Source organism: Myotis myotis, unplaced genomic scaffold (genome assembly GCF_014108235.1).
Source record: "Myotis myotis isolate mMyoMyo1 unplaced genomic scaffold, mMyoMyo1.p scaffold_m19_p_3, whole genome shotgun sequence".
Classification (NCBI taxonomy): domain Eukaryota; kingdom Metazoa; phylum Chordata; class Mammalia; order Chiroptera; family Vespertilionidae; genus Myotis; species Myotis myotis.
The window spans coordinates 206,327,945-206,338,956 of NW_023416335.1; the positions used below are offsets into that span (position 1 = coordinate 206,327,945).

Sequence of the window (11,012 nt, forward strand, 5' to 3'; positions counted from 1 at the left end):
CCCCTGGATTGAAGGGGGACGTGGCCAATTCCTCTGAAGTCCTTGGGCACATGGGGAAGGAATGGGTGTCCGGAAATAACAGGGAGGGCGTAGAAGGTAAGATCCATCCACCAGTGTCCGCGATAGGACCCCTCCACATAGGGCATGAGGGAGAACCGGGCACACTGGCCTGGAGACAGAGTCCCACTCCGCTCTCACATCCTTTCCTGGAATTGTGGTGTGTGTGTGTGTGTGTGTGTGTGTGTGTGTGTGTGTGTAGGCAGCAGTCTGGGGGAGAACTGGGGCCCTCAGGGCTTCTGTCCTCCCTCGGTTGGTCTCTCCAGCATCGCACATCGGCCCCACCCCCAACATGAAGAGAGTCACCAAACGGGAAGAAAGGTTTAGACTTGTGCCTTTGTCTTTATTGTTAGCTTTATCGTTAGCACTTTCTCTTGGGTCGAGGGCGCCGCTTTGGGTCGCGTCTAGTACTTGGAGGCCTTGCTCTTTTCTCCGTATTTCTCCTCCAGTGCTTTCTGCAAGTTCATGTTCATGGCGTTTTTCCGGTGCCACCGACCTGCAGAGAACAGGGCAGGAACCAGCACGGGTCACCCGGGGCCGAGGGCCCAGGTGCCGTGGTGGCCCACACTCTTCCAGGCCCCCCACTGCACCCAGAGCTCCCTCTGCGGCTCAGGGTTTCTCTCTGCACCTGGGGCCAGCCCATCCCCCCAGCTCCCACATACCCAGGTCGTCCGTCTTCCTGCCATGCCAGTGCTCGATGTCCCTCACGGATTTCTCAATCACATCGGGCGTGTAGGAGGCCTTCATGAGGCTCTTCATCTCCTCGGAGGCCCCTGTGCAACCCCAGGAAGAAATCCCCAGAAGCCACAAGTCAACGCAGGTCCAGGTCGGGTGCTCTGGGGTTCATACCTGGGGTGTGAGTTTCCCCCTAGAGCCGTGATCGGCAAACTGCGGCTCTCGAGCCACATGCGGCTCTTTGGCCCCTTGGGTGTGGCTCTTCCTAAGCCTTAGGAGTACCCTAATTAAGTTAATAACAATGTACCTACCTATATAGTTTAAGTTTAAAAAATTCGGCTCTCAAAAGAAATTTCAATCGTTTGTACTGTTGATGTTTGGCTCTGTTGACTAATGAGTTTGCCGACCACTGGCCTAGAGGGTGGATTGTGGAGGGTAGGGTAGTGGGGAGGGTAAGGCAGAGGATGGCAGGCCTGGGTTCAAGCCCCAGCTCCATCATTTATGGACAGTGTGGCCTCAGACACGTTTTTAACCTCTCAGACCTTTGGTCTCTTCCTCTATTTAAAGGAGGGAAATGATCTTGCATGGGGAAGATTACATTATTGGAAATTGGTCGAAGCCTATGGCATATGGCAATTTACCCCTGTATTTTCACAAAATGTATCTCTATGTGGAAAGTTAAAACGCACACGAGGAAATAAGGTACCACGAAAAAGAGTCAGCAGGAACATCAAACAGGGGATCAAATCCCAAAAGATAGCAAGGATATTTGAATAACCAGCCACAGAATACAAAATCAGTCTATTTAATGTTTGGAGTCATGAGAGGGAATAAAAGTCTAAGCAAAGAATAAGAAAGTAGCCGGAAAGAACAGGTTAGCAAAAGAAGCAAATGGAAATTCAGAAATGACACAATCATTTAAAATTCAATGAATAATAAGAGGCCTGGGATTTGTTTTGAAATAAACCAGCACAGATGGCAGAAAGGCAGGATGAGCCTGGCGGCGAACGATGTAAACTCAGTCCCAGGCTGCCAGTTCAGCTCCCAGCGGTGACCATGCCTAGCAACGTGGCCTTCAGCAAGTTGTCTAGCCTTTCCACGCCTCATTTTTTTCTATCTTAAAAGAAGGGGGCAGAGGGAATATAGCACTCACTCTATAGAGTTCTTGTACAACTGAAAATACATTTAGCATAAAGCAGTGCCTGGCCCATGCTACATGCTATGCATAAACATAGCCGTTGTTATTACTAAAAAGAAGCCCCAAAGAATCTATAAGCGAATAACTGGAATTACTAGGTGAGCTGAGTAAGGCTTCTGGATATAAGATTAGTGCGCAGAAATTAAAAGTACCTCTGTGCATCTAAACAGGAAAATTAGAGGTGACTTAAAAAAGATACCATTTGTAATAAACAGCAAAAAAAAAAAAAATGCTCGTCTAAATAAAACTAACAAAAGCTGCATCATCTTTATAGATTAAAAAATTAGAAAATGTTATTGACAGGTTTGAATTGATGCGTCTGAATACCGTATTCATGAGTTGGAAAAGTCATTCTCATAGCACTGACACTGGCCCCTAAACTGAGCTGTAGATTCAAGGTACTTGCAACAAAAGCTCAACAGAGCTTTTCGTGGAAACTGGCAATCTGATTCTAGAATTTGTATGAAAGAGTAAATGGCCTAGGATAGCCAAGACACTGCTGGTGGTGGTGGTATAGGGATGGGGGAGGGAGATTACCCAACCCGATATCAGGCTACTAATACCACCTTGGAAATAAAAAGTGTAACGTTAGACCAAGGGGCAGAAGAGAGAGCCTGGAAGATGATCCGGGCTCTTAGGAAACCCGATGGGTGCCAGCCATCGCACTGCAGGTCACCGGGGGGGACAGGGGACTGTTCAATCAGAGGGCCTGAGACAACAGGTAATCCACACAAAGGAGGCATTAAACTGACTTCCTGCTTCACACTAAACACAGAAATCAACTCCAGGTGGTTAAAGGCTTAAATGTGAACCGAAAAACTAAATATCGTTAGGAGATTATAGAAAATCCTACCCTCGTGACTCAGCAGGCCATAGGGTTTCGTCAACCTGCCCTTCACCCCAAATCCATTCATCAGCCTAGGCTACCCGCTCCACCTCACACAAATGCCCAGAGTCCTGCCACACCAGACCTTCCCCGGGAGCTCCCTGGGCCACCATTGCACAGGGGTGCCCTCCAGGGTAGAGCCTTGCACCAGCCTGCTGCCTGACCAGCCGCCACCCTCTGTCCCAGTCACCTCCTCACTGCTCTGTTTCCCTCCAGCTCCCCACCTCTCAGCACAGCAATCAGAACAACCCTTTCACCTCAGTCAGACAGGGCCCTTCTCCAGCTTACAGACCCTCCCTGGCTTCTCTCTCGCTGAGACAGAAGATCTTCCATGGCCTTCCCGCCACCCCCCCCCCCCCCCATTTCCTTCCCTTACTCCTTCCAGCCACAGGGGCCTCGCCCACCTGGAACAACAAGGGCAGAGGCCAACCTGGAGGGTGGAGATGGAGAGGGTGCCCGGGGCACACAGCTATGTGCTAAGGGTGACACCCGAATTCGCGGCACTTGCCAATTTCTGGAGTCTAAGGCCTACCATGGCCAGTGGTAAGACGGCACTGTGCTACCCATCAGTCAGTCCAGGAAGATTTCACAATCGAATCTTAGGAGCGGCTACTACGACGACGCACAATGGTGTTTTGCTCAGACGGGATGATGGGTACACAGACTTTCTTTACACTATTCTCTGACAGTTCTGTAGACGTTCCTGTATGAGGTTGCATGTAAGAAGTACTGGGTGGCCCTGACCAGTTTGGCTCAGTGGATAGAGCGTCGGCCTGCGGACGAAGGGTCCCAGGTTCGATTTGGGTCAAGGGCATGTACCTCGGTTGCGGGCACATCCCCAGTAGGGGCTGTGCAGGAGGCAGCTGATCGATGTTTCTAACTCTCTATCCTTCTCCCTTCCTCTCTGTAAAAATCAATAAAATATATTTTTTTCAAAAAGAATAAGTAGTACTGGGAGGGTGATGCTTGTTAAAGGGACCCATGGAAGGCTGACTGCTGAGGCTCAGAACACAGGACAATCTGAGCTGTCTTCTCTCTCCCCTCCCCCAGCACCACCCCTTCTCTAAGCTCCAAGGAAAACCCGGAAAGTTGCCGTGGCTGTCCGGTTTCTCGGGTAACGGGGATCTGAGCCAGGTGAGGAGCTGTGCCGGCTTCCGGGACAGGGAGAGGGCCTGGGGCGAGGCAGGAGCCGGGGAGAGGGCCAGAAAAACTTGACTTTTTGGACTGAGGCAGAACTGGACCGTGGGGGCAGCCAGAAGCCTGGGTGCTGGCCATGGACCCCATCGGAGCAGTCCAGTAGATGCTTGGGCACAGGGTCATAGGGAGGGAGGGGACCCAGGGCTCAGGGAAAACTCTGGGGCTCAGAGGCAGCAGAAACACCTGGATTTGAGCTTCAAATGCACTTCCTACCGCGGAGAGGTCCTGGGCAAACTGTTTCCGGCCTGTCTGTGAAAGGGAGCCAGCAGCACCCCCTGTACCGAACGGCCCAGGGCTGACCCATTTCCCCGGGCAGCGCCACCACCAGGTCCGGGAAGGAAAAGCACCAGCCTGCCAGCTACTGAGCGCTCACTGCCTGTCACTGGCCAAGCGGCTTCAGAGTCCCGCCCACCCAGGGAGGCCAGTTACCGTGTTGTCCCCATCGGACCAAGAAGGTGATGGCGGAGGCTCAGAGAGGTTAAAGATCCTACGTGAGGCCACACCCAGCACGTTGCTGAGCTGAGCTTTGAACTAGAAACCTGGTGTCACTGCGACCAAAGATGCCCAGGCCGGGGGTGCCTGGATCTTAGCAGTTTAGGACGCTAGAGGTGTTTGGGGGAGGGAGGAGCTGACAGCCAACTGGGATGGATGACTTGCACGGAGAGGGCAGGCTTGCCAGGGCCCTGGACGGCCGGCAAAGAGCAGACCGCGGCGGCCGGGAATGCTTCCCCCCGGGATGTATCCTAGGGTCGGGTCCATGGAGGCCCAGGAAGGGGTAGACATCCCAGAGGCCTTCCCTGCCCCTTGGGGACCGTGGGTGTTCACGGCCCCCACCCTTGCCCTTTGACCTGACCTTGAAACAAGTTTGACCGCATGTTATAGCCCAGATCGTAGTAGTCGGAGAAGATGGAGGCGATTTCCGCGGGACTCTGGCGCCTGCTGGGCCATGAGCTTGCCCTCTTCTGGCCCTCGACGGCCTCACCAATGGCATTTCGAGCCTGAGCAGGGAGGGACGGAGAGGAGACACGGGATGGAGAAGCAGGTCCAGCTTCTCTATTTCCCCTTTAACTCCCCTGACCCTGCCCTCACCACGCCTGCTCCCCCCTTAGCCTGCAGCCCTCAACCAACCCGCAGGGCTGGGGAGCTGATGCCGAAGGCCCCTCCTCCCTCTCATCCACCCCACCTCCCACCCGGGGGGGGCGGGGGGGACATCAGAGATGACGGTGGCCATAAACCTCTTCCTGCGCTGAGCACCGACTGTGTACCTCGTCGGGAGAGGTCCCTATAAGGTGACATTTCTCCTGCCGTTTTAGAAATGAGGAAACGGGGGCTCAGGATGGGGACTCGCCGCCCACACTGCTGGGGACAGAGCCTGGCTGGCCTCCTGGGACCGAGGCATCACCGTAGGCAGCTCTAGGAGGCTCCTCTGATTGCATGGAAACCAACCCTGCCTTGTACCAAAGTGGAAACTGAGGCCCAGAATGGTCGAGCCCGGGCCTAGGAGCCAGGAAGCCTGGATTTGAGTCCCAATTCAGCCACAGGGTAGGCCCCCTGCTCCGTAAGATGACAAATGGAAGGGGCCCGGCCCACAGCCTGGTGAGGCTGGATCTTCCATTAGCTCAGTACGGCCCTGGGCAGATCATAGCACTTTTTGAGCCTTGGTTTTACCATCTGTTAAAAAGGAAGCAATCGCCAGGCCGGTATGGCTTAATGCTTGAGTGTCAACCCATCAACCAGGAGGTCATGGTTCGAATCCTGACCAGGGCACTTGCCCAGGTTGTGAGCTTGATCCCCAGTAGGGGGCGTGCAGGAGGCAGCCGATCAAGGATTCTCTCTCATCATTAATGTTTCTCTCTCCCTCTTCCTTCCTCTCTTAGAAATCAATAAAAATTTATTAAATTTAAAACAAGCAGCAACAGCTCCTGCTCAGCCTACCGCACGATGTAGTTGCTAGGAGTGTTGAGAAGGTGGCTTTGAAAATGTCTCAGAATGCCAAAGCAGGAAAAGCCCTTAGTGTCTGGCTGGAAAATGGCAGATGAATTTTATCTCAACTTTCAATGGGTCAGTAATAACTCCCCAAAACGGTGTGTGTGTGTGGGGGGGGGGGGGCGCGGAGAGAAGAGGTGCCAGCATTGATTAATGATGTCTGCCATGCACCAGACCAGCAGTGCTGTGGGATGCACGCCAGGTATTTGCCAGCGGGATCCAGTCCAACTGCTTCACTTTACAGATGTAGCGACTAAAGCCCAGAGAGGGGAAGGAACTTATTCAAAGCCACCCAGCACTCCTGGCAGAGCCGGGACTCAAACCCAAGTCTCCTGATTCCCCATCAGAGCTGTCTAGTCAATGCTGTCCCCTTTGGATCCATATGAGTTAAAAGTCTCTAATTCAAACCTAAGACTTATTACTGCAGCGTCTTTGAGGACTTGGGCTCCAGAATCTGCTGGCCCATTTCGGGTGCTCATCCTACACAGCTGGGTACGTTTGATGGTCTTTCCTAGCCCTGCCCGAGCCTGGGGCCCCTTCCCCTTAAGATGGGGATAATGGGAGCTTTCTGAGTTGTTATATGTGAAGCGTTTACACAGTGCACAGGGCCTGGCACATAGTAAGTGCTCAGTAAACACTGCTTCCTGGTGACATCATTACAGGAACTCTGTTCTCAAAGTAGGCTCCTTTGGGGTTTCGTTATAAGTCTCCCTGAACCACCCTCCTGCCGCCCTGGGCCTCCTGGGCCCCGTGCTGGCACCTGCTCCTCGGAGACCAGCTGGTCCACCACGTCACTCCCAAACTTGTGGCGAATGTTGTCAGGGATGACGCTGCTCGTCTGGCCCTCGGCCCCGGAGTTGGGGCCTTCCTTCAGCCCCTCGCATGGCTGAGCCCCCTCTTGGAAAGTGACCCTGCTCTCCCTTGGGGAGACTCTGTTGTCCCCCTTCTTCATGGACCCAGGCCGTGAGTCCATCCCAGGGGAGTCCTTGCTGACGGCTGAGCATGGAGACCGTTTCCCCTCCGGGTAGGCCTGCCCCTGGGGGCTGTCTCGGGGGCTCCCTTCTTGGTTCAGGGAGGCCTGCGGGGAGACTGGGGTCTGGCCCTTGAACTTGGAGGTCTCCACGGGGCTGTGGGAAGTTCTCCTGGGGTCCGTGTCCTGCTGGCCTTCCTTGCTATTCAGATGGGCCCTGGTCAAAGTGGTTGTACCTGAAAAGAGGGAAGAGGGAGGGAGGGTGGGGGAGAGAGAAGGAGACAGCAGACAAATGCAGAGTGGGAGGCAGGACGGGAGACAGCAGTGGGGCCGGGGAGGGGGCATGGACAGCCCCAGAGGCCCCAGAGCCGCAGAGCAGAAAAAGGGGCGGGAACAGAGAGGTCAGGGAGCCAGGAGCATGGGTGAGAAACGTGGAAAGAGACAAAGAGAGAAGGTCGTTCAGCTGCCAGCCTCCCGCGGGACAGGGTCGTCCCACGTGGATTTTGACCATGGGAGCCGCAGCCCTGGCAGCTGGCACAGGGCATTACTTGGCTTGGCCAAGTCCCACGGCTGGCGGCTGGCATGGACCAGAGCTGGGTCTGGGCCCCGGTCTTTTTCCCCATTCTGAGCTGCTCCCCAACCCGCACTTCCCTCCTCTGTTCTCTGGGCTAATTTGGTGCTCTCAGCCCTACCTACTCTCACCCCCGCTCACACTGCACCTCTCACCTCCCTCCTCTCCTCCCCATTCCTGCTCTGACTCCCAGTCCCAGGGGTCTCCTGCTCCCAGCCTGTGATGTCTCCTCTTCATCCTCTTCTCCCATCTCCACGACAACCTGGGATGTCCCACCTCCCAGCATTTGCCCAGCCCGGTTCTGCCACCTAGAAGCCCCCCTCCTCCTCCCTCAGAATTCTGCCATTCCTTTCGCTGCAGCCGCAGCCACCCCAAGCTGCCAACCTGCGGGACCAGCTCCCTCCTCTCAACTTCACAACTCTGTCCCCAGCATGCTCCGCCAATCTCCACCCCCCACTCCGCCCCCCATTTCTCATCCCTGGGTTTCCCTTTCTTCATCCCTGTGAGCTCCAAACCCTCTTGTTTCTCCTCCTGGTGGGCGGGGGGAGGGGGCAGTCTGAAGGTGGGGTCCACAGTGAGTCAGTCCTGGATGCCCCCCAGCACCCACCAGAGAGCCCTGTGCGTCAGAAGTAGGTGGAGTCCCTCGTGAGTGAGGGGATGAGTAGGTGGCTGTGGGGGCCTCAGACCCTGAGTAATACTGCACTCAAGTCTAAGAGGAGGCCAGGCGCCTCCCCTCCCTTTGTCCTGGGTCTGTCCCAAGGAGCAGGCAGCTCAGCCAGGGGCACCTCCGGGGAAACCAAGGCTTCCAGGATGGGGATGGGGACCCTTCTGGAAAGGAGTGGAGGCAGAAAGCACTCAGCATCCACCCGTCAACCGTGGCCCCTCCTCCTGCTCACGGGGAGATTGAGGCCTGGTGCAGGGGTATCCCTTCCCTTCTTTTTTCCTTCTGTCTTCAAGGAATGCCCAAGGAGGCCGGGCCCCACAGAGGGTCTGGAGGCCAGAGCAAGACCGAGGGAGAGAAGGGGTGGTCCCTGCTGCCCCTGGGGAGTTCCTCTCAAAGCCCTGGCTTTGCACTGAGTGTCTCCGGTCCGGTCCGTGCGTCCCTGCTCGGCCCGTCCTACCTGCTCGATGGCTCAGCTCCATGGTGTCTTATTCCAAACTTAATCCTGTAGACAAAGAAACAACCTGTCAGTCGTCTCAGATCTCACAGAGGCTTCGTGAGAGCGGAACAGGGAGACCGTGACCATGTGCCCAGCCCCCAACCAGAGGCTCCTCCAGGCCGCTGCTTCCAGTGCTCCCTGGCACTCGGGGGGTCCCCTGCCCCATCCACCCACCGCCCCTGGCACTGGGCCTGCCCTCTGGACCCCTGCGGGCTCTGCTCTTTCTAGAAGCCCTGATGCCCCCCTACCAGCGAGTGCCCAAGGCCTTCCTCGGGCAGCCTGAGACCTAGGCTCCTCCTCCTCCTCCTCCCCCATCTGCACCACCAGCACTCCCCTGGCTGTGGGTGCTGCCTCAGGTTCCCCATGCTGGCGACTATTTGCCTCCCTGCAAATAGGATTTTGTCCATTTGCCCTGGCTGGTTTGGCTCAGTGGATAGTGTGTCAGCCTGCAGACTGAAGGGTCCTGGGTTCGATTCCAGTCAAGGGCACATGCCTGGGTTGTGGGCTTAGTCCCCAGCAGGGGGCATGCAGGAGGCAGCCTATTAATGATTCTCTCTCATCATTGATGTTTCTCCCTCTATCCTTCTCCCTTCCTCTCTGAAATCAATAAAAATATCTTTAAAAAAAGATGTTGTCCATTTTTCCAGCTGGTCATTCAAGCTCACACGAAGGGAACCAACTTGGCCGACATGGAGGGGAGCCGAGAGCAGGACCCCACTCCAGTATCTTTCCTCCCAAGACAGGCCTCCGGGCTGAATTGGGGGGTCAGCTCTGGCATCTTCAAACGCTTCTGCACCTTTTAGGTTTGTGTTCCGTTTTCCAAGGTGACCATTTTCTAATTCACATTCTCTTATATATTTTTTAAATATATTTTATTGATTTTTTACAGAGAGGAAAGGAGAGAGAGAGAGTTAGAAACATCGATGAGAGAGAAACATCCATCAGCTGCCTCCTGCACACCCCCCACTGGGGACGAGCCCGCAACCAAGGTACATGCCCTTGACTGGAATCGAACCTGGGACCCTTCAGTCCGCAGGCCGACGCTCTATCCACTGAGCCAAACTGGTCCCGGCAATATTCTCTTATTTTATCACAGGTTTTTTTTTTAGAGGTTTTCATGAATTTTTAAATAAAGCAATTTATTATATAACAGATGTTTAGTCCAGCTGGAAGGGATCTTTGAGATACGCTAATTTAGCTGCTTCATTTTATCAATAAAGACACTGCAGCCCAGAGGAGGAGAGAGACTTGTCTTAGGTCACCCAGCAAGTTGTTCTGCTGGCAAGCTCAGAGCAGTTTAAGAACTGGATTAATTTTATCATCTTGAAAAACCACTAAGCAAAATGCCTTATTAATTTTTTACTTAATTGCTTGGTGATTGTGCAGGTTCTGAGGTAACTGCCAATGATCCCAACACCCCCCTTCTCTCCCCCCGCCCCGTATTCACACACTGTGCAAAATGCCCCCCTTAAATGTGGACTGGACCCAGCAACTCGCTTCAGATCAAAAGAATATGACGGAAGTGAGGGAATGTCGCTTCCAAATTGGACCAGCGGCTTTTGTCTTGTTCGCACTCTTTCTTCGGCTCTTCTTGGCTTGCCCGCTCTGATGGAAGCAGCTGCCGTGTTTTGAGCTGCCCTATGGAGAGGCTCAGGTGTAAGGAACAGAGGGAGGAAGGAATGGAGACCTGTAGTCCAGCAGGATTCAATAAGTAACTCATCGAATCCTGCCACCTGAACGTCCTTCCCCAGTTGAGCCTTGATATGAGGACACAGCCCAGCTGACACATTAATTACAGCCTGTGGGAGACGCTGAGCCAGGGGACCCAGCCACGCCACACCCAGAATCCTGCCCCTGAGAAACTGTGAGGTTAATAATCTGTCTGTCTGGGGTTTTTTTTTAAACACATGGTTTTATGCTGCTGAGCTTTGTGGTGATTTATTATGCAACAACAGCTAACTAATATTTTGGTACCAGGGATGGGGTGCTGCTGTTACAAATACCTAAAAATGTGGGAGTGGCTTTGGAACCAAGCAGTAGGTAGAGCCTGGGAGACTTCTGAGGAACATGAGAGACAAGGCCGAGATCGTGTTAAACGGGCTAGTCGTAGAAACCTGGATGTGAGGGTGCTGCCGCTGAAGGCACAAAAGGGAGTGAGGGGCATGTTACTAGAACCTTGTTGTGTAGTGACAGAAACTCAGGGGTACCCCTCAGCAGTCCTGTGGGAGGCAGGGCCTGTGACTGATGAGCGGGGTGATCTAACAAAGGAGATTGCCAAACAAAGTGCGGGCGGGGCCTCCTGGTTTCTCCTT

The 11,012-nt window shown here is 54.2% G+C and overlaps 1 protein-coding gene across 1 annotated transcript; it reads right to left on the minus strand.

Annotated features, from left to right (window-relative positions):
- Positions 1-461: 461 nt before the first annotated feature.
- TEX33 (testis expressed 33) lies at positions 462-8,683 on the minus strand. Its single transcript, XM_036297046.1, has 5 exons — positions 8,662-8,683; positions 6,760-7,205; positions 4,867-5,011; positions 720-830; positions 462-553 (listed from the first exon to the last, which is right to left on the minus strand). The coding sequence occupies exons 1-5, from the start codon at positions 8,681-8,683 to the stop codon at positions 462-464; spliced, it is 816 nt and encodes a 271-aa protein (XP_036152939.1).
- Positions 8,684-11,012: the final 2,329 nt, after the last annotated feature.

Coding starts and splice junctions, on each gene's coding strand:
- TEX33 (XM_036297046.1), bottom strand. CDS start 8,683: ATGGAGCTGAGCCATCGAGCAG. Junction 831..4,866: donor GCGGTCAAACTTGTTTCAAG/GTCAGGTCAAAG, acceptor GGGGTTGCACAG/GGGCCTCCGAGGAGATGAAG. Junction 554..719: donor CAGGAAGACGGACGACCTGG/GTATGTGGGAGC, acceptor TGTTCTCTGCAG/GTCGGTGGCACCGGAAAAAC.